The following is a 25,463-nucleotide window of genomic DNA, read 5'->3' as shown; positions in this document are numbered from 1 at the left end:
TTTCAGACACTACGCTATCATCATATGTATTAACATCATTGTCGGCAATGCATTGGAGGCTGGTGGTAGCAGTTTGAACACTTGTGATTTTTAGCAAACATCTACTCTGCTTCCTAAAATATGTTAATAAATTATGTAAACATTTTACGTGTCACCGAACTTATCAGAATTAAATTTTTCTTTTCTCTCAACAAAACTGTAAACTCTTAAAGGTAGAGTCAGAGTTTATTCACATGTATGTGCACAGCAGCACCCTGTGGGGTGCCTCGAATAGAACAAGAATGCAGGATATATTTACTGAATTGTCATGTTGAACCAAGGAAGGGGTTGTGAAGTGAGGAGAGACTTACCAGTGATTTCTTTCAAACCTATGACAAAGAAACATTTGTGTCAGTTGCTTTAAGTACAGCCCTTTTTTCTTTTTTTTTTAAATAACCTAATAGTAACTTCCTGATATACCCCTAAAAGGCCTTTTTCCTTTTAGTTGGTTGTATACTATTTTCCCCCTAGCTTAATTAAAATATTTATTAAAATAATTAGTTGCTCATATTTATATCGTATGAATTTTTTTAATTTATAATTGGTATACAGTATTAGTTTCAGTTGCACAGCATAGAGATTAGAGCTCAAATGATCACCCCACTAAATCTAGTACCCTTTTTCCACCTTACATATTTATTATAACATTGTTGACTATCTTCCTTATGCTACACTTTATATTTCCATGACTATTTTGTAACTATCCATTTGTACCTCTTAACCCCTTTGCCTTTTTTTGCCGTCCCCCAACCCCCTCCCATCTAGTAGCCCTCAAAATATTCTCTGTATCTATGAGTTTACTTCTGCTTTTGTTGTTGTTGTTTATTTTCTTCTTTAGATTCCACATATATGTGAAATCACATGATATTTGTCTTTGTCTATCCAACCCATTACATTCAGCGCAGTACCCTCTAGGTCCATCAAGGCAGTATCTTCTTCCATCTCTTTCCTTTTAGTCTGTGTGTATCTTTCAATCTGAAGTGAGTCTCTTGTAGGCAGCACATGTAGGGGTCTTGTTTTCTTATCCATTCAGACACCCTTTCCTTTTGTTGGAGCACTTAATTCTTTCATTTGAAGTACTCGTTGATAGGTATGTAGCTATTATCATTTTTTATTCATGATTTCGATACATGTTTTTTCTTCTTAAAGAAGTCCCTGCAGCATTTCCTGTAATAGCAGCTTCGTGGTGGCTAATTCCTTTAGCTTATTTTTGTCTGGGAAGCTCTTTATCTGTCCTTCGACTCTAAATGATAGCTCTGCTGGATACAGTATACTTGGTCGTAGATCCTGGGTTTTCATCACGTTGAATATTTTGTGCCAAGCCCTTCTGTCCATAGTTTCTTTTGAGAAATCAGCTGCCAGTCTTCTGGGTGATCCCTTGTAAGTAACTAACAGCTTTTCTCTTGCTGCTTTTAGAATTCTCACTTTGTCTTTAAACGTTGGCATTTTATTTATGATGTGTTTTGGTGTGGGCCTCTTTGGGTTCCTCTTTCTTGGTATTCTCTGAGCTTCCTGGGGTTATATGTCTATTTCTTTCACCAGGTTAGGGAAGTTTTCCATCATTATTTCTTCAAATAGCTTTTCCACTTCTTGTTCTCCCTCTCTTCCTTCAGGTACCCCTATTACATGAATGTTTTTATACTTAATTTTGTCCCAAAGACTCCTTAAGTTATTATTGTATTCTCGGCTTCTTTTTTCTTGCCATTCCAATTAGATGTCCTTGGCTTCCCCATCCTTTCTATTGGTAGTTCTATCCTATTTTTTATCCACTCTGTTTATCCCATCTAATATGCTCTTCATCTCAGATAATGTGCTCTTCATTTCTGGCTGCTTCCCTTTTATAGTTTCCATTTCCATTTATATATATATTTTTTATCTCTTTGTTAAAGTTCTCACCGAGTTAATCTACACTCTCCTAAGTTCATTAAACATTTTTATAACGAGTGTTTCGAACTCTACATTTATTAGATTACTCGACTCCATTATTCTTGGATCTCTGTTCTCTCATATGGTTTTTGCTCCTTTGTCTTCCTATTTTGGCTGCCTTTTTGTGTCTGTTTCTATGTACTAAGCAAAGCTCCTAAGTTTCCCTGTCTTATTACCGTAGCTTTGTGTAATAGGTATCCAGCAGGAAAGTCCTTAGAAGGGTTCAGCTGCAGGCCAAATTTAGCCCCAGCCTCTGCCCCTCCAGGGCCACATGTTAAGATTCAGCAAGCAACCCACAGATGCTGTGCTTATAGTTGCCTCAAGAAACCACCAGAACCGAGGCCAGCTGCCACCAGTGTGGGTCTTCGAGCTTACTCAGCAAGTTTTATAGGGCATGCTAAGAACACAACTGGATATGGCTTGGGTAGGGCTGTGATTTTGGGGAGGCGAAATTTCAGGGAATCATCTGGGAGTCTCAGCTACGGGAGCACCTGTGTCTGCTCACTGGGAGTGGGGAGGGCTCAACAGAGGAACAATGGGTATTGCCAGCATTTCTGCCTGGGAGAAAGCTTTGCCCCCTGCCCTCTCTCAGACAAGTCTGTGTCCTCCTGTGAGTCCCTGGTGCCCCTAGAGCCCCCTGGAGCAGCCTACTGGGCACTGGTGCTCAGAGCAAGCAGAGCCATCACTGCAAAAGTCTGGTCACAGACACAGCCCCTTTAAGAGGCATCTGCAGCTGCCAGCTGCCGCCACCTCTGCCTGTGTCCCACTCAGCCATTCCAGATCAGGCAGTCTCTCACGTCTTTGCCCCCTCCTACCTCCAACCATTGTAGGGTGATTTCTTATTTCTTTCCCTAGTTGTAGGGCTTCTCTTCAGGCAACTCCGGTTGCTGTTTCTTCCATGTTTCTATCACAACTTGATGTGGTTGCAAGGGCAGATGAGCAAAGCCTCTATCATCTACGCCATTTTTCCCAGTGTTATATCAGTATAGCACTGTCTGGACAGAAGAGGATGGCTAAAGGAGAACCTCTTGAGGCAGTTCCCAATTTTGTAATTCTGAATAAAACACCGATTTACTCCTTGGAGAGAACTTTTATGAAATAATTTCAGCCCAACATTGTATAAGAGAGAACCAATGGTCTGGTTCTCATCATTTATCAGCCTAACATATATCTATCCTTCTCCCCACTCTTGGCAATATTAATGTGCAGTATCGTTAAGGAAGAACAGGAAACTGAAGAACCATTGAGCAGCTGAGCTCAGTTTTGAGAAAACTCCAGGATCCAAATTTACTTAAGAAGCATAATGAAGTATGTGAAGGAGAAGCTTATGATAACTCACAATGTAATGAATAGTTCTTATTCCTTAGAAGGGTTATGTAGATTAACTGAGAGAATATATATAAAGAGTTTAGAACAGTGCTTGGTACCCAGTAAATGTTCAATAAGTGTAAGTAGCAGTTGTGGTTGAAGTTACTATTCTTACTATCATAAGTATTACAAATTGTTAATAATTAACAATCAAGTATTATTATTAATCTTTAAAATGTTTACTCTGATTACAAGTCTGGCACAAGAAACCGCTTTTTACAAATGCTTGATTTGTTGATGATGTTGAGACTATATTGGAGCAGGCACATATATAATGATTTGTAACTGACGATTAGCCTAAAGGGAAGATAGAGCACATTTGAATTAATACTGGTTCTATGGAAGACTATTCATGACTTTATAAAAGTACAATAGGCACTTCAGGAACATGCCTATTATATGAAGAGGGACTCATGCGGTGAGTTGTCATAGAATCATAGTGCCAGAAAAAACCTTAGAAATCATGTTATTTTTTTCGTTTCTTTGTTTTTAATTGAAATATAATTAACATATAGCAGAGAGCACAGGTTTTAAGTGTTCAGTTTGATGATATTTTTATGATTGTATACATGCTAACAAAGAAAACATTCCATCACCCCAGTAAGTTTCTTCACACCCCTTTTCAATCAATTCCTCCTCTCTCCCACCAGCCTCTTCTGTGAGACCATGTCAGAGGTGAGGGAAAGTGATCTCAGAGACTGAGTTGCTTGCCTCAGGTCACAGTTAGCCAGTTGAATAGCCTCAGAAGCCTAGATTTCCTGATCCCGCTGTTGGAACCCAGGTGTAGCCTCCCTGATGTCTTTTCCATTTTTATTCGGAGACTTAATGGTCTCACTTACTTATAATTTGATTGCCTTAAAATCCTGCATTTTTTTCTGGGGCATTGATTTTGAAAACAGTGCTAATATACCCAATTGGAAAAACCTTTGTTATCTTGGCTAGTGCCATTCATATCCAGAGAGAATTTAACTCACTTTTTCTCTTGAACAAATTGGCTGTTATGATATATCTTTGGCTACCCCAAACTATTCTCTAAATTTTGGGATTCTTGGCTGCAAAAAGAGTCTTGCTGCATGATGTATTTCTAGATAGGCCAGTGGAATGCCTCTGCAAAATCGTGCCTTTGATAGATAGAATTTAAACTTATGCCCCAACTTTGTCCTGAATATGCCTCTTCACCTCCAAGTTTTCCATTACATGTGCTGAAAGCTTTTCAATAGAGAGTACATGCTTAAATTACTATAGCACATTATATACCTGTGTAAATACATTAGGAAAATGTATTGTGGTGGTAATTTCAATAAATGGCACTTTTAACTTCATGGGACCTTTGATTACAATTGCTGGATCAGCACAATATTAGTCATTAGGTGGACATTACAACCTTTTTGGTTACATGTTTATCGACAGACACCCTTACTCACTTTTTCCAAAAGCAAGGTTATCAATCCAGGGACTTTGGCTAGCTTTCAATGTCAATAATTTTTTTCTTCCTGTCACCTTATCCTGGCAGCAGTATTTAAGGGTCTTCACCTATTATTTTTACCCTCAACTGTGGCAAAATATTGTGGGCGCTGGAAGCTGTGTTGTGTGTACCACACCGGTGGGGGGTAAGGCTTATCTCCACAGTGGTAGGGATCTCCTTGGGTAGTCCTGGTTTTGGGTGGGCGAAAGGCATTTTAGGAATTTGGAGAGGCATTATTGTTGCAGTCTGCCCATATTGGGACATATCTGTATTTTAATTGTTTTCAATATTCACTGTAAATCTAATAAGTCCCTATAGTTAGAATTATAATTAGTAAATTAAAAGTAGAGGGACTTTCCATTGTGTTTGAATAAAGGATGTGTTAACAGGTGAAAAAAATAGGGTTCCCTTTGATGTTGGTTTCTTTGGGTAGATAAGTTCTCTTGAGGCCTGTGAGTCAGATTTTAGGAATTCTTTTCCAGCTCCACCTTTGACAGGATAACTGACAGTGGTCAGAAGGTGCGGGCTGGCCTCTAATCTGTTTCCTTAAAAGGTTAATTCAGTTAAATTTGTATTGAAAGTTGACTGGGGAAAATATTGTATCAAAAGTACCTCTGTATTCCTTAACAGCACAACACCTAGATTACTTATCAGTAGAATGGATTGTATTCTTTTGAAAAGTTGGAACCTGTTCTGTAATTTGGTTCATTGTTCTCTGCTTGAGTGCACATCTTTTATTCTAGGAAATTCCAAGATGGTATCTTTATTTTGGTTGCGCCATTGCTTTCTTTCTGAATCGTTACTAATTTGGAGAGGATTTTTCACATGGTGATACCTGAAAGCACATTTCTGAGAGCAGAAAATGTTGTTGTTTTTCTTTTTCCTTTTCTTTTCTTTTTTCTTTTTCTTTTTGGTTTTGTTATTTCGTGTTTGGGGGCTTTTTCCTCCTGTTTATTCTAAAATAAGATTTTACTGCTTTCATTTAGCTTAAATTGAAACTACTCGGTTAACTCAGCAAAACAGTAAGTATTTTGACCTATAATTTTTCACAACTACTTAGAAACAGACAAACAAAGAAATCAAACTGAACCGCTATCTCTTAGAAGTTGTCCATGTCTGTGAGCGTTCCTCCCCTTCATGGGAAGAAGAATAAACTTGATTTACTATCAGATGCAGCTATTTATTTTGTGTTGTTCCCAGGTGTATTGGTGTTTGTGGCCATGTGGAATACCCCTGCCGCTTCCAGAATGCTTCTGCCACCACCCAGGAGATCATTCCTCATCGAGTCTTTGCCCCAATGTGCCTCAAAGGTGCCTGCCAAGAGACCCTTCTGCGGCTGATCCCTCCTTGTCTCTCAGCAGCGCACTCTGTCTTGGGAACACACCCGTTCTCCAGGCTGGATGTACTTATCGTCCCTGCCAACTTTCCAAGTCTGGGGATGGCCAGGTATGTTGTTCCATTGTGGCATTTGGAGAGAATATGCTTCAGAAATCCTTTAACTATTTCTTACTTTCTCTGAGCTCTGTCAGAGCTGTCATTTGATTAGGATGGAGAGGCCATGTTTGCTCATGCTTGGACATCTCGTTGTTGCCTTGAGGAATGGTTTGTGCATAGACTCCACCATGCATGAGCTTTTGGTTATTTTAGGCTCACTTCAGCAATCTTAAAAATAAAATTACATTGTTGCTAGGCTTGAGAACACGTTGTACTCCCAGAGTGATGTATGTTGGATTGTGGCTGATTAGTGACTGGTTAGCTGAGGTGGTGAAAGCATAATGCTAATGAGCCCAAGGTCATAGCTCTGGACAGGGTGATACAACTAGGTTCCATGGCCATAGGCCACTCACCTAATCCTGACCAGCTGTCTCATCCATTCTCACTATTGGTCACAAGGGCAGTGACTTGAGAGCCCCTCTGTCAGAGAGACTGTGGATGAATCAGTGTAAATCCATCACCAGGGCTAGAAAAACAGCTCAAAACAGATGGCTTACTGAGGGTGAGGTAGGGGGAGAGAGGTACTTGTCTTGCTACTAATTTTTAATATAGGAAATACATTATTCTTATTGTTGTCTCAGTTTATTTCCTATAGAAGAATCAGGACCTGCAAGTTGAACCTTTCCCTGTATATTATTTACACCAAAAACTTATTTATTAATACCATTGTTCATTTAGCAATAGGTAGGTGTGTTTCACTCAGCATTTTACTTGGTTATGTATCAGGATTTTACTTAGTTATATTTCTATTTGAAAATCTTAATCATTAACAGTGAATATGCTTGACTAAGGATGGGAAAAATAAGCTCATCAAAACATGTGACTTTAAGTTTTTCCCTATTAGTCAAGGAAATTCCTGCTGCCAATTAATTTCCATGCTTTTGAACAGCTGTCATTTGTGGTGTTTTCCCTGAAAACTGCACACATTCTTAGTAAAACCCATGAGTAGAAAAGAACTGACCAGAACATTTGCTTTTGATCTTTACTACATATGTATACTTTTTAAAAGCTGGCTGGCTAGTCTTAATCCTTGAGGAGGTCTGAGAAAGTCATTTGGTCTGATTTTTATCCTATATTTATGAAGATAATGGGAATGTTGAAACTAGGATAATTATATATATTTGGTTACATGCATCATATAATTGTCTTGGATGTCTATATATAGAATTTGTCCTAACAAGGGGTCTTCTTTGGTCCCTTTGAAGAGTCTGCTGGACTTAATTTAAGCAGAATTATTGGTGAAGAAAGGGTCGTTCATTAAATGTTTCTCATTTGTACAGTTTCGAAGGGCCATATTTATTTGGGAGTTTTTAGCACTTTATGAGAGTTGTAGTTTTTCAGGGCATGTTTGCTAACAATTCCAAGTTCTGACCTGAGGGAGCCAAAGATAGAGTATTTTTCTACAGAGGACTTTATTTTCTATAGCTCCTTCCTTACATCAGTCTGCCAAAATCAGAATCTGTTAACCTACAGACTACTCTATAAAGCTTCTCTTTTCAAGTTTGCATGCCCAAGCAGGTAGGCCGTGTGTCTGCTGCTTTTTGAGACATTTAAAGTGATTTAAACATGCTTAACTCTGTGTTTTTAAAGCAATAAGCCTAAGTACCCTAAGGCCAAATGGTACTGAGCACAAATGTCAAAAAATGTGACGACGATAATTACTTAGCAGCAACAAGACTTCTTTTATGCTTAAAAACAGGAGAACCGTACATTTAAAATTTGTGGTTGGTTGTCAAATATCATTTTTTCTCATTCTTTTTTCTTTCTTTTTAGACCGTGGAAATAGTCAGCCCTGGCCTACATATTTTCCTGGGCTTAGTTACTATTCCCTGTATTTGAGCTGTGGAGAGGGGATTGTGGTATCTGCCACTGCCAGTGGGGGGTAGGGGAGGTACTCTGTTTTTCCCGACTCTGACCTAAATTGATTCCACTTGCTTGGCATGACTCTCTTGGGATCCCAACACCTTGAGCCACATGTGACTGAGTGGGGTTTATGACTCAGTTGGCTCCTGGGGCCCTGCTGCCTTATTTACGGTCAAGGCTTTGCTCGCGGCTCTGTAAAGCAAAGGTGGAACAAAAATGACAGTCTTGCAGGTCAACCCTGTGCCCTAAACAGGAATAAAGAAATCCCAAGGCCAGTAGGAGCCATCCAGAAAGACCGCCACACCGAAACTTGCCATTGCCCTTTTGTTATGCACTGAAGATCAAAGGCTTTCTTGGTAAATTAAATGGCTCTTTCCCTGAGTCCACATTTTATAAACATGTACGCAAGATTATAAATTCCATACCTCTGAACTTCTTTAGTAATTAGGTCTTAATCATAATGAATACCATTTTATACCATTTTAGCATTCATTTTTGGTAAATGACATAAACATTCCCACATGAACTAAAATAGATAAATTATTATAATAACCATTTTAACGAGTTTTTAAAATTGTGTATAATATCTATAATGGTTGCACTGTATTTTAATTATTACATGTTATGGGTCGTGTGAATGATCTGAAAACTCTCTCTTAGTCTGTTTTTGAACCTAATTCTGATATTTCACTGAAGTGGGAAAGAAGCACATTTTACAACTTAAATGTATGAAAATGACAAATCATTTTGTAAGAAGGTAAATAATCACAAACATCATTTTAGAATTTAGAATCCCGTTCACACATAACTAACTAGAATATGTAGCAATATTACACTTAATGATTTTTGTCACTTATTACTGTAATAGGACCTGTTTTGTATCAATGCTTCCCTCCAACCCTTTTCCGAATCACTGTGCCAGGAAAGAGATGCTTTCATTCTCTTATGATTCTGAGAAAAATCACCAGTTTATCTTTAAAACACTGTTGAAAGTTCTATTCCCATGCTTTTCTCATTTATTAAATATGTGCTCTTTGTTTTATTTTTGCCTTCCATGGAGGCCGAATCTGCCATATAAGGAGCTATGGAGTGTACATTTCTTGAATTTTGTAATGTGATGTCTATACGAAGATTTGAATACATTTTAAATGAATTTCCAATGTATAGAGCAGCTCTCTCCATGTTAGTATAATTAGTGTTCCACCATTTTCATTGTGTCTTAGTATTTTCTCAGGTGTCTCAGCTAGGGATTGACTAGTAAGCCTAATTTCCTAAGTATTGAGAAATACATGAAAGGAGCCCATCATCATGTTTACACTCTTTGTTATAATAATAATAATGTTAATGGAATAATATCCTGGAACCAGATTTATGACAGTTGCTTAAAAATTAACACCTCAGTCTTACCTCTGAATGCGTTTATAATAAATGCTTTGCTTCATCATTTGTCTTTCAGCAGTTTACAATTACATGTCACGGGGCATAATTAGGTTGGCAGAACTGTCTTGCTGACATCCAAATACATTCTTTTTTTCTCTCTTCTATTTGAATTTTAAGAATATCCAACAAATCATTTCAGAGTGGTTTTATGCTTAGAACTCTGAATAAAAAGACCATGTCTTCTATGGCTCTGTTTCCCAACTCTACCACTTATATGTAGCTTCAGCCCTGGTCCCACTGGGAAATTTGGAAAAACAAACAAACGAACACACAAACAACATAGCAGTAGTATAGTTGATGATAGGTAACAGATTCCGCTTTGACCTTTTTGTCACCAGTTCTGTTCTGGGTTGTCTTGTTCATCTGTTCATTGTTTATTTATTCATTCTTGTAATAAATGTCTATTAAGCACATATTATGTCCCAGGTAGGATTTGAGATGCTGAGCCTACAAGAGTGAACAAGATTGATGAGGTCTCTGTCCACATGGAACTGACATTCTCATCAGGGAAGAAAATAGTGTACATTAAAAACAAATAAGAGGTGTGCTATGAAGAAAATAAAACCAAATAAGTGATTGAGTTTCTTGAGATAGGTAGCATTTGGATGGGGAGCCAAAGAGTGATATTTGCAATGAGACTAGAGAATAGGAAGGAACAGCCTTGTGACAGTCTGGTGGAAAAGCAACCCAGGCTGAGAAAGTTCAAGTCCAAAGGCCCCAAAATGGGAACCATTATAATGGACTGGAGGAACAGAAAGAAGTCCAATGTAGCTGGGGGGCACCGAGCTTTTAGAATAGCTTTCCTTTACCCCCTCCTTAAACTCATTTTTGGAGTGGGAGATTCCATAGTCCTTCAAGACTTTGGTCACCTGAGCTACCTGCACACCAGTATGAGGAAGAGTGGGTGGGAGCTGCAGAGAAATGGCAGAGGTGGAGTAGGGATTGATGGTTCCAGGCAGTCAGGTGTTATGGGGAGGACTTGGAAGAAAGGTCAAATCTTTTCTCAGTTTTCTAAGGACCAACAGTGCTATACAATCTTGTGACAGAGTGGTTAGAAGCTGATTTGGCTTAGCAGCTGCTGTTCTCCAGCGGGATTCTCCATTGCAAGGACATTAGAGCACCTGGCACTCAGACGGGCAACTCTCTCTTTGTGGAGAAGGGACAAGTCACCACGTTTCCTTTCCCCAGCAGCTGTTGCTTGATTTCTTGCAAGCTTTTTTGACACAGTAGGTCACAGGGAGGGATGCTGAGTTCATATATTTGCTTATCTTAATTTTTAAGCTTTCAAAAGATTGAACAAAAATAGGATTGATGAAGAGCATAGAGAAATAATCGTCAATTACTTAAAAATCTTCAATGCACTTCACAGCAGAGAAAAACTATAAAGCTCCCTATTACACATGGCTTATTCTTAAAAGATTTGATTGTGCAATAAAAGGCTTCTGAATGCTTATAGCAGTTCCTAACTATTGCATGCACAGTTTTCTTAAGTACCTCAATTTGCAAATAAATGGTGTGCACATACATGCCCAAGAATGAACATAACCAGCTTTCCCTCCTCCCCTCCTCCTGGCATTAGACAGGGTGTTGTCCTGTTTATTCTTATCTCCCAGCCAATGTGTAATAGAATCAGCAAAACATAACATGCTGGGACAAAGGACCTCTTGTTTGCGGCCTTCTAATTGTGCTTCTTTCTGCCGGGAAGGAAGCAGTCATAAATTTCTGTCATTATCTTAAATAGCAAGGTTTCACAGCTTTGGGAATTTTTCTTTGCTTGTTCTTTGTTAGCTTCTACTTGAATTTTTTGATCCCCAAAACAAACCACCATACTTTTAAACAATCCTTTAAATTTCAGGATATGCGACCCCACAGTTTCAAGGCAGGATGCAACCAGTGATTCTTTCCTTCGGGAATCTGATTTGAGCTGTAAATTAGTGCACCTTTCTGTTCACCAAGGCTGCAAGCTCTTCTGCTCTCTGATGTGCTCAGGATTTGGGGGTCTGTGTGTAGGTTTTGTTCCTTTGTGATGATTGTTGTTTTTTCCGAGACTTGAATAAATTCTCAAATTTCTTTCCGCATGGATTACTTTTAAAAATATGTTGAAGGGCATTTCTTTCCCGTTTTCCAGCATAACTCTTCTCTGCTTTTTCAAACAGGTGGACGCGAATAATAGAAAGCAGCTTATACCATCTTTTTTTTTTTCTGTAAAATTTTAATGCTTTGTTTACCGACACTCCTGCCGTTGCTGTAGCAATGTGCAAACAGAAATGGTGGTGATTCGCAATGTCACAGAGGTGGCTTATACCCCCTCACACATCCCTTTTGTTGCTTTCTTTGTGTTAATTTCCATTTTTATTTTTCTTTTTGAGAAAATTGACTTTGTTTCCCTTCTCTCTTATAGAGAAGGAATTTCCCTTCTGAATGTGTTCTGGTTCTTTCATTTTTCTTCCTTGAAATAAGGTCTTGTATTTACAAAGTGATGTTCTTCTAGAACTCTGAAACCCTTGGCCATGATTATTTGGTTAGTCTTGACAATGCCCATTTGTACCGAGGCAGTTAGTGAGAATGTATGTGTGCACTCCATTCTTTACGGTACAGATGCAGGAGGATAGATAATGTCCCCAAGTCACTTACTTAGAGCTGGAAAGTCAGAGAGAGAAGTAAAAGGGTCTCATTCTGAGATGGCTCGCAGAGCCTGGGGTTTCAGACTTAGGCAAGACTTATCTGTAACCCTCTATGAAGTGTATGTTTGCTTCAAGGCCTCTCCATGTGAGTCATAGTGTCATGGAGTCTACTTAAACATCAGAGCTCACTGTGGGCTCATTTTGAGGCAGCCATAGAATCTGGATACGAGGCAAATTCCTGGATCACAGAAGTATGTGGGAGCCAGGCTGACTCTCTTCTGTTAGAACAAACAGGCAGCGTGAACTTAAAGCTTTTGGCTCAGTCAGAATCTTCTTACCATCAAACATCTGTGATGCTTGTCAGATCCAGAAGAGTATTTTATCATCATTACGCCATGATTCCTCACCCTCTGAAAGATTACACTTAAGTGTTTTGTTTTCTTTGAACTGTTCTCTATACACATAGACTGGCAGCTCTACCTTCAGAGAACACTGAAGGGGCCGTCCTTCAGGAGAATTTGTCAGGCCTTTGAAAGACCTTCCTGAAGCAATCATCCCTGTACCTACATTTCTAATCTTCTCTCTCTCTCGATGTCATCATAGGGCCCTAATGTCTTCCAGCCCTTGCGCTTAAGATGGCCAGTCATCACTACCTTTCCATTTTTCCATTGCAAAGTAAAGTTTTATCCGCCTCTGTCTTCCCACTAATTCTCTTTGGAAGAATTATTGCTGAATAGAGCATACACACTTCCTGGGTGAAAAATAACAATCAAATTTAGTGTGCCAAGTTGCCATGTTAGAATAGTCTCAGTCTTGCAGGTTTTCACTCCTCAGACCACTACAAATGGTATGAATGAGCAAATGCTACTGGCTCTGGATGTATTATCCATGCTTGGGGGCATGGAGCTATGTATGTATTTTTTTAAGGCTAGACTGATTTTTAGAGAGAACACCAAGTCCAGAAACAGTCCTCGAGCAAGGCACAACGTATGACCAGCTTTGCTCAGAGGGAATATTCCCTCTGTTGTATTACAGCCAGTATGTACCTGGAACTCTCTGACATCTGAGCCAAAGAGGCTCATTTGCATAAGATGGGTAGACATTGTCTTGTGGCTTTATCCCACCACTAAAATATAATTGGAAGACTGTCTAAGCAACCTTTTTAATTTTATTTTATTATTTAAAAAAGTGTTCACTTGAAGAGGCCAAAGTTGTATAGAAACATTCCTTTAAAAATGGATTACTTTTTAAAAATGGATTACTTTATGGGATTTGTATGTACAATGCAAAAGTCAACCCTGATTTAACCTGAGTGGAGCTTGGAGTAGAACATATTATATTTCTTGGTTAACTAACCATGCTGTTTATAGAGGCGACTGCTCAGAAAGTCTAGACCTTGTTCCAGGAAGCTAGAATGCCAAATCTGCCCTTCATCTTCACAGTTAGCTTGCTGAAAATAACCACCTCCTCTAATCATGAAATGGAAACCTTAGAATTTCATTTCAGGATTGTCCGAATGATCCTTGGGCTCCCCAGGCAAGCCTTGGGATGGACAAGGAGGAGGGGATGCTCTTGTGAGCCTGGCGACCCACCAGTGGGTCTTTGTTTGTAAGAGGCCAGCTTGGTGAGTTGTAGGGACTGTGGTTGGTAGATCCTAGTTTTTGAATTGGTGTCCTATTAGACCCTGAGAACCTACTTTCAGAATGAGTCAGCCGCAGTTTCTGGCTTTCATCATGCATGCGCAATTTCTGAACATCCTATTGAAAGCTGGTAGTTGGAAAGGGATGGATGGGCAAAGTCAAGAATTTGTCCAATAGATACCTAGTGACTGACAGGTGTGATGAATGCTGATGATTCTGTGACTACAAGGAAATATGAGACCTTTAGCCTAAATCAGAGTTTTTTACAGTAGGTTCCAGGGAAGACTAGTTTTGTGGAATGTTAATAATGTGGGAAAAGGAACTGTGGGCTAATTAGTTTAGGAAATGAGTAGATTAAACAAAGTTAAAAGGAAGTCTTTACTGGAGGGCATCTAAGAAAGCCTTTAATATCCTTATTATCTTGACTTAATATCCTGGTATATATGTACATCTCAAAGACAGGGCCAGAAAATGCGGTGTTCCCCCAAATGCTGTGCCTAGAGATCCCCCAAATATGGTACATATTTGATGGGACCTTTGTAGTCCCCAAGAATCCATCCCTTCAAAACATACTTTGGGAAATGATTTCGTTCAGAAGTATCCTGGAGTTCATTGTAGAACTGGCTACAGAATCCGGCTTTCATTCTGTAGTTGAGGACCTGCCATGTGTTAGGCACTGGGCAAGGGCCTTGCTTTTATCTCAGTGAGGAAGATGTCCTCACAATTTAATGCAGGAGGCCCCACATTTTCTAATTACACATCTCTTTTTGAATAGTCACCCCTTCTGTATGTATGTGTATATATATACACACGTATATATATATATATATACACAACACACACACACACACACACATATATATTTACTTATAAGTTATATATATTTAGTACAGTATTAATATGTTAGGGACACTATAAAATAAACACAAAAATAGAAATTTTAAAAGACAAAGGAAAAACAATTACAGAAGGAAATGCTGTCCTTTCTCTCTGCACCCCGGTGGATTGGCTTGTGTCCTGAGATCCCTGCAACTGCCCCAGCCCCGCCGTGGAGACTGTAATTCAGAGGGTTGGGGTAGGATCTTGGCACCTGGAATGTTAACATGCCTGTCCACCAGATGATTCTACTCTACTGCAGGTGTTAGAGGGTAGTGTGTGTTTGGTGGGGACTGCATGAGCATCTCTGGAAGTAAGTATCTTCTGGAATGCTCTGTACCCCGCCGTCTTCTCTCAGATGAGAATGTCAGACTGAGGAAGGAGGGTGGCAGGAAAGCAACCTGGTGATGCTCCCTGCTTGTCCACTACCATAAGAAAGGTGTGTGCCTGGTTTCTGGCCGGTCACAGGCAAAGAACCCAGGTTAGTCAGTGGGCCTCCCTGGCCTAGTTTTTCTTTTCTCTGAACAAGTAAGGGGCTGATTTAGAATTGCCTGCGGAGTATCTTAGAGTCCTAGCAGTCTTGATTTAATTGAGTCAGAATTTTTATTTTGAACAAGGGTGGACGTGATTCAATTTTGTTCAGCAATTTACATGCACATGTATTTTCTTTTTGATGTTTGAGCTAGTTAGATCATAAGCCTACGATTTTCTTGTACTCTTACTGCACCTGGGTAGCAGTAGGCATTTAAATTTTAGGCCTTCAAGCAGAAGGTTCAAAAAGGGCCTCTCTTACCCCTCGTTAATTGCAAAATAAAAGATCTCAAGAGCAAGGACACCCTTCTTTCCTAATAATTGCCTCTGCTCTATGCACCATCCGTGCGAAACAGCATTTCCAAATACCTCATCAGAAGCATGCTCCTTTAGTGAAGACCTTCTTTCAATCAGGCAGTTATGGCTCGGACCTCCACCTCTTGCCCAGTCAGAATTAGCAGCTAACTTGTTCCCTCTACCCCTTGTTTTAGCCTCCAGATAGCTCCATTTGCAGGCTGATAAGTTGCATATACATTTGTCTGTACAGTCATCAGGCTGATCTGCTGCTCAAATTGGGCTTTGGTTTAAAACAAACAGCAACGGGGAACCCACAGTGAGGGATAGAAGACTTTTCAGTTGTACCTGCAGGTGGTGTTGTTTTGACCTTGACAGTCAGTTTTAAATGACCTGTCAAGCACCTTTGTGTGCTTCTGGGCACACCCACCTGGAAGATATTATATCCCCTTAGCTTTATGTGTCCCAGCAGGCAGGCACCAGGTCTCTGGATTTTGTTCTCAAGGATAGAGGGTTAATACATGCATGGCAGGACTCTACTTAGTGGGGCCCAGCTACAAACGCTGTTTTCATTTAATTCTGATTTCTCTTCGCCCTTGGCCTAACCCTTACAGCCCCAGGCCCTCCCCACATCCCGTCCATTCTCCCTCCACCCCAATCAGCCTCCCTTGCTCTGTTACCCCCTCTGTTTGGCTTCAAACCATTTCTTCCTGGCTTTGATATCCCCTTGCAGAGCTGCAAGCAATCAGAAGATTATGGTCCTCAGAGCTCAGCAGGGCACACTGCCTGGTAGGGGGTCCAGGCCCCAGGCCCCAGGCCACCATAGGAAATTGGACCCAGAAAGCCTGCTACCCTCCACCCCAGCCCTTGTTCCTGTTCTGGTCTCCAGGTCCCCTGGGCAAGGAGGCACCACCTCAGCTTGAATATTGTTCAGGAAGACCTCTTTAGGAATGATTCCGACTTATCCTATGTGATCTAGGTCACCTCTGTTGCATCTGTTTGAATTTTATGTTTTTAAACTTTGAGTCTCTCCCCTGACTTCCAAGGCTATACAAGCTGGTACCCTAAAGTTGGGATGAGGCGAGTAAGGGGACAAATGAAAGGAGCCCATTGGATTCAGCCTCCTGCCTACCAGTGCTTGGATAGTTTCAAGTTATTTGAAAATACAGATGATGGCTCTTTACCCAAGGAACTCCTCTTACTTGGCTTCTATGTCTAAGGCCCCAAGTTGTTGAAGGAACTCTGTACTACGTTTCTAAAGGTAGAGAAGAGAGAGAGGGTGCTTGTTCTCAAGACCAAATGTACACCTTATCGTTCAGTAATACCTCCTCCGAAGTCTGAAAGAAATAGGCCCAGATCTAGGTATTTCCCTCTCCAACATGGCCACTACCAGCAATGTGTTCCACCTTTTAGTCAGCTCATGGAGATGGCTGAAAGTCACATCTGTGACTGGTCCTCTATATAACTATATAAGATCTGACTCAGGATCTGAGAAGAGGACCAGTATTTATCAAGCCATCCTCTTCAGGCCCCAGGAACCTCCCTAGGCCATGGAAGTGCATCATACTGTCTCCCTCCAGGGAACACAAACCGCTTACTCCTCATCCCCCGTGCCCTAGGGGCACCTCTGTATTCCCATCTTATTACTTAACTTTGGCACAAGTCCCTCCCAGGGATTTCCCAGTAGGAACTAATAGGAGAAGAGGCTGAGAGATGTATGGTATGAGAGTGTCTGGACCAAGTTTCCAATGACTGGGAGGAACCTGGTCTCAGAGAATGTAAGAGAAGCAGAAATGTGGGTGAGAAATGGCATGCACTGTGTGCCCCTGCCCTTCCATCAATCTGTAAGCCTTCAAATTAGGGCTCTATTTGGTCCAAGCAGGTCGAGTTTGGTTTCTGTCATTTACAACCCAGAGCCCTCACTAATTGACAAGGGCTACTTTTTTGCTTCTACAGACAAAAGCATTATTAGACCTTAGGATCGCAAAAAGGGGTCAGTGGCTTTGAGCAACTCTGAATCATTTTCCTTCCAGACTTCAAATTCCTTACTGACAATGCTACCTGACTTTAACTCTCCACAGCCTGCGGAATGTCCTCAGATATTTTTTTCTCTCATTTGAGCCTCACAAACAAGCTCCCTTTCTGTCACAGGCTCCCACAGCTTTTTTTCAAGACAAGCCCTATCTTGGCTCTCCCCATCTGTCTGAGACCTGGAGTTATGCTACTCAGAGAGGCCTCCCTGCCCAGCCCCTCCCATGATTTTCCAACCAGAGCAGGGCACGCTCTGCTTTCTGCTCAGCCAAGTAGTTCATCTTGTGGGGTGATGAGTCCCAGCAGGTGCTGACAGCCTGGATCAGGGCCGAGGCTTCTGTGACTCTCGGCCTCTGAGGCATAGGGCAAGTGGAGCCTAATGATGGGTTGTTTGCATGAGCTGAGAAGTAGAAACCTGTAGACCCACATATGGGTTGTGAGCTAAGCAAGTGCAAGCCCCAGGCAACCAAGCTTCTCGTCTCGTTTCATTTATTTCTCCTTGGCTAGCCTTTTGAACCACCGTGCTGTTATTACGTGCTTCTTCAGAGTCCACGTTTATCCTTCTGCCCCTCAGGACTCTATGTGAAGTGATGGAAAGTGAACATAGACTAGAGTCAGGAAGACTGGTGCCAGTCCAGCAGTGCCGTTGACCACTGTGAACCCCTGCCCAATTTCTCATTTGTAAAATAGCTAGGATTGCTCACTCACTCCAGGCAGGACTCTTGTATGCATTAGATAAGATCACATGTAAGATGACGCCTAGTACATAGTAAGCCCTAGGCAAATATTGGTCCCTTGCTTCAATAGGCTTAGAGAAATTTGGTAGTTTTGTGGGTCAAAAAAATACCTAAGATTTGTTTCCCATTAGAAGATCCCTACCAACCCAGAATGTCCATGATTCTCTGAAATAGTAGCTTCAGGAAAAAAATAAAAATAGGTGTGATAAGTTACTATGGCAGTGTAAAAACATGAATGATTTGTTATAATGAGTTGAGTCTAGATCACTCAAACTGTACAAATGGAATTTCTATATGCTCTGAAGGAGCATTTTAGAGTAGCATCTATATTCTCGTTAGGTCTTCCTTCAAGGATGTAGCTTGAACTTTAGTAGTTTACATGTTAACTCCACCCGCTCAAAGTGCTGAAGGAGGCAGCAGAATAAAACCACTGGGCATTTTTGGTTTAAGTGAAATGCACTTTTTAGTTCCTTTTTCATATCTTCTAACAAATGAAAAGGAATCTTGATTTTCCAGTGATTTGGGATCATGCCTGGATTCAGCTGGACTGTCTGAGCATCTTCGGGGCTCTGAGTCGACCAGTTGGCCACAGCTCTGTATCCTTGATCTCTTTTCCCATCACTTTTGATTCAGAAATTGAGCCCTGTTCACTCCCAAAGCAGCTGTCTCTGGTCTGTTCTCAGTGGTATCAGAGGCATTATCTTGTGCTTAAAAGAACTGCGTGACTGCGTGATGGAAACTTCCAAAAGAACCTTGTGTCACCACACTTGCCACTTCCAAGCGGAGCCAGAGAGGCTCTGAGTCAGAAGGAAGGCCAGGATGGAGAAGGTGAGAAGAGCGTCAGGTCAGGGTGACCTCCTGAGCTGCTTGCTCTCTTTTGAATACCAGCCCCGCTCAGCTGCCTTCCCAAGATCCCTCTCCCAGAAGCACACACAGCATTTTGTAAATAATACCTGCCTGTGTTGGTTTAGATAATACTTTAGGCCAGAATAGGAATGATTGAAGATACTTTTGCAAAAGAATCAACCTTAAAAGACATGGTTTGAGCTAAGCAAGGGCAAACTTACTAAAGAATAGTAAGCTTTTTTAGCGAAATTGTTTTCTATTTTTGTTCCCCACTCCTGTTCCCATCTACACCATTCCTCTCATTCCTTAGGTACTTATATTAACTTTTTTCTATAATCCTCTTTGTGTCTTGTTGTGGATGCAATAATAAATAATCGATAAGACTATATAGATTATCATCTCCCCTTCCTTTTCTTAAATAAAAGAAGGCAGAACACACATCCTTGTTTACACTGTGCTTTTATCACTGAATGTTATGTCCTGGATTTCTTTCTGTTATTAGGCCTTAAAAAGTTTTCTCATCTTTTTTATTTAGTTGCATGGTATGCTATCTTATGGATGTTCTCAGTTTATTTTTCTAAAATACGGATCTTTAAGTTTTTCTCAGTATTTTACAGTTGTAGACAAAAATGCATTGAGTACTTGGAGCATTTTAAAGAGTCAATAAATGCACAGAGATTCTGTTACTATACCTTCTGTGTGGTAAGAAGTAGGAATGTGTCTGCATCTTCTTTGTCCCCCACTTGTGCTGTAAGCATAGGTGGAACCACATGAAATTTCTCTTTTGTGTGGTTCACTAATACTTGGAAGAATACAGTAAAGCAGGGATAAAAATAAGAATTAGTTTCTCACCCCAAACCTAACATGTCATTGTGGAGTTCCTGCTTATTTAGTCCCAAGTCCTCGTTAGTGAGCCTAGTGGAAATCATGATGATCCCATTTTCGGTAGTTTTCTGATGTTGTTTTTCTTCAGATTTTGTCAATTTCAACAACTGTAAAGTTATGTTCATCCTATTGTCAGTAACATTGGAAGTTTAAAGGGAATCTTTTTTTTTTTTTTTTTTAAATGAACCCTTACATATGTCATTTTTAAATAGCATTAAGAAATGCTATTTCTTTTTATGGTTAAGAAAACTAGATATTATTTATACAATTTGAACTGCCAGTTTTATTTATTTGCATTGCACCCTGGTGTTGAGTAAATGGTACTAGCTGGTGTGGAGACCTACATCTGGGCTTCTAGGAGCAGAACATTTACTTCAGAGACAGGCAAGAGTCTGTGCTGGGCACAGGCCAAAAGGCCAGCAATCAGTCTTACAAAATAACCCCACTGTGTAGGTTTCAAATCAGAAAATTGGAAGGCGGAAAGAGGAAAATATTCTTTAACCACATTGAGAAAAAAACAAAGGGGAAGGCTAATGCCGTCTCTTTTTTTAAGTAGGAGGATGTTGAGAAGACAGAGATTTTTAATGGTTTTACTCTTCAGACTTGGGCAGAAGGCCAAGCGTGATCTGAATAGAGAAAAAATGGAATGAAATGCCAGAAAGGGAAGTGGAAAGTAGTGGGTTATGGAAACAACCAAATGTGTTGGAATTTCCAGGCTCCTCAAGGAATTGGTTGAATTGTGGCAGAGTTGCTGAAACATTTTTTAAAGTTCAGTTGAATGTCCGTCCATATGCCACCCCTCCCCATAATTCTAGAGCATATCACCCAAAACTCAATTTTAAATAATAGGCAGAGCCTAGGCTGCTACCCCATTATGGTTTCATGTTGGCCAGAATAATCTTTTTCGGTGACATCCATAGGAGGCAAGCAATGGACAAAAATGTTTTTATTAGCATGGCAAATTATTATTTTTTAATCCCTAAAGGGCAGTTATTTTAGTGGGTACAAAATTATATAAGCCCTAGGCCCCTGCACTGTTTGTGCAAACACACACACACACACACACACACACACACGCATTCAGCCTGTTGACTTCCCTGGTAGTTATTTCCTATAGATATACACAGAATACAGTGATCCCCACACTGATTTGTCAGGGCAGTCATTACTTAAGGGAACAGACAAAAAGTACCATCACAGAAGGGCTGAGAGGCTCAGGGAGTGCAGTGAGGGGAGCTGCTGGTCATTTGTGTCACCATTCCCATCGAGAAGGACCCTTGCACCCCTTTAAGGATGTTGTGATCTTGTTGGAAGCTGAAGCAGCAACTGGAGAGTCATTTTTCTTGTGCTTCTAATGGATACCTGATTTAATGGGAAATAAACTTGTGCTTGTCTGGTCTCTAAGGCCAAGGGAAATGACTCTTCATAAAGAGAAAATTATAAGTTCTTTTTTATAGCTAACCTTTGCTCCTTGTGGCTTCAACAATATACCTTCTCTCGTGGCTTAACTCTAGCAGCAGAATAGCTGAATAATGGGTGCCTTATTGCTTATTTGCTTTGTTAATAAACCTTCCAGCTTTTGCTTTTCTAGGCTAGATTAATCCCAATAGTTTTGAGTTCCTCTTCATAGTTTTTATTTTCCTTTTCTTTAATCACCTCATTTGCTTTTTTCTGGGTCACTTTCTAGTTTTCTTCATCACTTAGAAGTTGAAAAGTCCAAAACCAGGCACAGGAAGCTGCAAAGGTGTCTTCATGGTGAATTTAGGATCCATTTATGGAGCTCTTAACCGCAGGCACAGCATTGTGCTGATGACATTTCATATGTTGTCTCATCTAAGCATTACAACCTGTACAGGGTAGAGGCTATTATAACTGGCATTTTGTAGATGAAGAAACTGAGAAAAAAGTAGGTCTGTGTCTTGCCTGTCTTCCAAGTGACACAGCTGAACCTCAATACCCGTCTCTGACTATGAAGCCTGTAATCAAAACAACTTCTCTCTGGTGCCATGATTTCATTCACTAGTCCCAGATTCTTATATTTAACTCTTAACTGTGCTGGGCAGCTGACTTGCTTTCCATTTAAAGATCATTACTGCTCCTTTTTACTACTTTATTAACACACGGTTAGTCATTCCTTACTTCAAACTGGTCTGCATGTGTTCCTGGAAATTCATCTTATTTAACCACTTTTCTAAGTTCTTTGATTTTCAGTGAATTATCATTCAGCCCTTTAAGAGGCTGTTAACTCCTCTTAGCTTGATTCCCTGGAGGATCTAATGAGGTCTCTTAACTGCTAAGTCCCACCCCCTCCCCGCCAGGGAGTCCTAGGTGTCCAGTGCCCTCTCCGATGTCATCCCCCATACTTAACTGGCCCTCCCTTGACTTTCCGTGGCAGACTGAATGGAAGGAGGTATAGAGGGAGCAATAGTGTTAGCTGTTCAGTGACTGAATTTTTAGGTGCTATCTATTTATTCAAATTTGGAGAATTCACCAGAATTTCACAGTAACTTCAGAACCAGGGAACTCTAACTTGGATATTGTTTCAAGACCAGAGTTATTGTATAGTCGTTGCTCTCATTGAGAATCTGGGACACTGCCAAAATATCATTTTATGGAAGCCATGCCTTTGGAATGAAAAAACATCATCTATGAAGATATTCACCTGATATTGAATTGTATCAGAACCAGCATACTACACAGTACCAGGCATGTAGATGACATTCAGTTACTATTTATAAAGCGATGGAAAGAATGAATATAGGAATAGTAGTGGCAGTGAAAGTAATTTCACTTTTTGCCAAAGATATCTAATGTGATTTCCCTAGTGTATGGACACCAGTTTAAGCAGGGACGAGTAAGACAGGAATCGTTATAATAATAATAAAATATAATAACAATAAAATATAATAATAACCATTACTGTTTCCTCAAAATTAAAATTAAAGTAAAAAAAATTTCTCATAACACATTTTTTAAGAATAGCAAGAACAACAACAACAACAAAAATCAGTGTTCTAGAACCTCATTAATCCTCTAAAAAAGAATCTTCAGTCTTTTAGCTTTCCTTTCCTTTCCTCTCCTTTTCTCATTTCTTGCCCAGAGGTGTTAAAATCAGCTGAGGATGGTCACCTGCTTATCACTTGTGCCTATATCAATCATTGCAAGTATAGCTTGGCGTCTACTGTACTTAAGAACCCAGAGGTACCAGGACACGCCACTGGCTTCACTTTTAGGTGGAGCCAGAATATAAACAGTGTTTGCCCCTGTTTTGCTCTTCCAACCATTTGTCAAAATTCAGCTCAAAATGGAATCTTGAGTATAGATTATTTTTTTCTGGTTGCTGCCTAGCTCAGTTAATCTGTAAAACACGGGAGTATGTTATTGAGAGCATTCATAGACGGGTGGAATCAGGGGCTCATGGCTTGAGCAAGAAGGTGGCTGGTTATCTACAGTGCAAGAGAATGAAACCCCTGAGACTTGAATTCCACATTTCCTTGAGGGAATTATGGATGCATTCCTTTACCTTGATGGAAGAAAATAATTAAATAGAGAAAACAGCCATCCTTTTACATTTCTTTTTCCTCTTTCAATTTTGCTCTCTAGTTCTTGTAATACCCTTCTCAAAGTCTTGAAAATACAACTGCTTCCCATTTGGTGAGCTATTTTCTCCCCCTTTTCCATTTGGCAACAGCATTTTCCTGTGTTTTCAATGGCACCAAAATTATCATGGCTGTTTTTATTTAACAGGAACAACTTCAAGTTTTATATTACACGCCCAGCCAAAGAATCTTTGATTCTGCCCTGGCGTTTCCCAAGATGTTAGTGTGGCTTTGAAAACAGGGCTGTTTAACTGCTGTTGCAACGACAGCAGGGGGAGCACGGCCGATTGGGGAGGAAGGAATGAGAGAATGAAGGGGCCGAGGGAAATTGGCCTCCCCCAAGTTACTATTTTTAAAGTTTGCTTGCCTACTGAATAGCTCAATTTACAAATCCTACTGGATATTGGTTTGACCTTCCCCAGTTTTCTTTCCTGTTGAAAGAGTGATGGATGTGTTGGTGGGAGACAAACCATTTGTTCCAGAGTTTTTGCCATGTGCAGGCTCCTTTATGAACACCAGACCTTCCACTCCCCTCAATATGGGATCTCCACATTGTCAAAGGCATCATGTGGGAGGTATCCAGACCCAGAATTTCTTAGGAGGTGGGATCTCAGATCCCAATTAGAAACACTCCAGGAAACACACATCTTTATTTGTTAAACAAATAGTCTTATGTGAGCCTTGGCAAAGACACTCAGTTATTTTAAATAAGTGAAGTAAACATTACTGTGCAGGGGAGCGCCTCCTTATGCAGACTAACTTTGAAGCCCAGTTTCAAGGTTTTAAGTTGGAACATGCACTGTTCTTTTTTCCTTGGCTTGGGTTCTAGAGAATGTTGTTTCCTCATTTAGTAATTGGAGAGTTAATGGGGTTCTTTGTGATGATACTGTAGAAGAGAGACTGTTTTATTCAATTCTGGGACTGTAATTAAATTGGCGCCTATTGGCATAGTTAGAGTTAAGGTTGCTTCAGCTTCTCCAATACAAACTCATATTTCAGGGGTTTATAACCAGCTATAAAAATTTGCTTCTAGCTACAGACCTGGCATATGCAGTGTCAACCTAGGGATAACCTTTACATTTTTAAAAGTCTTTTAAAAAGGACAATTAAAAATTCAGTTTAGCTGTTTATAGCTGTTAAGTTACAAGGATGCAAAGAAATAAAAATAGCTTTTTTATAAAAAAAAGAACTTGTGATCCATTTAAAAAAATGTGGACAGGGTTATTAGGTATTATTTATGTCTTCAAAGGAAAATATAGCAAAATCTCTGTGAAAGCTATTTCAAAAGGATATTGTTTCAGTTACCTCATGGCGACAGGCTGGGCACTCATAAATGTCCCCCTTATTTTCCCAAGACATGAGCCTCCCATAGGACTGCTGGCAAAGCAGTTTCGTCGGTGGGTTCCAAGTTCATTGTAACAAAACTCCTGGCTAAGGTGTGCACAGCAGCCTCTTCCTGGCAGAAAAAAGTATGGACAGCCCTTCCGGTTACAAGGCCATGGTTAGTCACTTATCCCACTCAGCCCTAACCTTCTGGGCCCTGTATGTTGGGATACAATAAGTAGCCCAGGTAAAAAGCCATGTTAGAGACCCGCCTGGGAACCTTGGGAGACTTTTCCCAGCCCTTGCTGAGTCCCACGTGGGATGGGGAAGGGGAGGAGGGAGTTTGCCTTTCCACAGGTCTTGCTGCAGTTCTGTGGCATTTGTCACAGCAAGTGGCTTTAGGCGGGGCCTTTTTTTTTTTTTTTAATGACTTAAAAGGAAAGAAAAAGATTTTTTTTGTTTGTGCCTTTTTTTTCTTTTCC

The 25,463-nt window shown here is 40.3% G+C and overlaps 1 protein-coding gene across 11 annotated transcripts in view; it reads left to right on the top strand.

The window, feature by feature from the left end:
• The window catches only part of AOPEP (aminopeptidase O (putative)), a 311,009-nt gene that overhangs the window by 53,957 nt on the left and 231,589 nt on the right, over positions 1 to 25,463 (top strand). For all 11 annotated transcript variants that reach the window (XR_004956306.1, XM_036239159.1, XM_016159455.2 and 8 more), the window contains one exon: positions 5,999 to 6,244. Coding sequence is in view for 10 of the 11 variants with exons in the window: in XM_036239159.1 (XP_036095052.1) it covers positions 5,999 to 6,244 (246 nt within the window). In the remaining variant the exon portion in view is untranslated. The remainder of the gene's footprint in view (positions 1 to 5,998; positions 6,245 to 25,463) is intronic.

Source organism: Rousettus aegyptiacus, unplaced genomic scaffold, assembly GCF_014176215.1.
Source record: "Rousettus aegyptiacus isolate mRouAeg1 unplaced genomic scaffold, mRouAeg1.p scaffold_m13_p_3, whole genome shotgun sequence".
Classification (NCBI taxonomy): Eukaryota; Metazoa; Chordata; class Mammalia; order Chiroptera; family Pteropodidae; genus Rousettus; species Rousettus aegyptiacus.
Note: the sequence above shows the minus strand (reverse complement) of the source record. Positions and strands in the feature narration are given on the sequence as shown.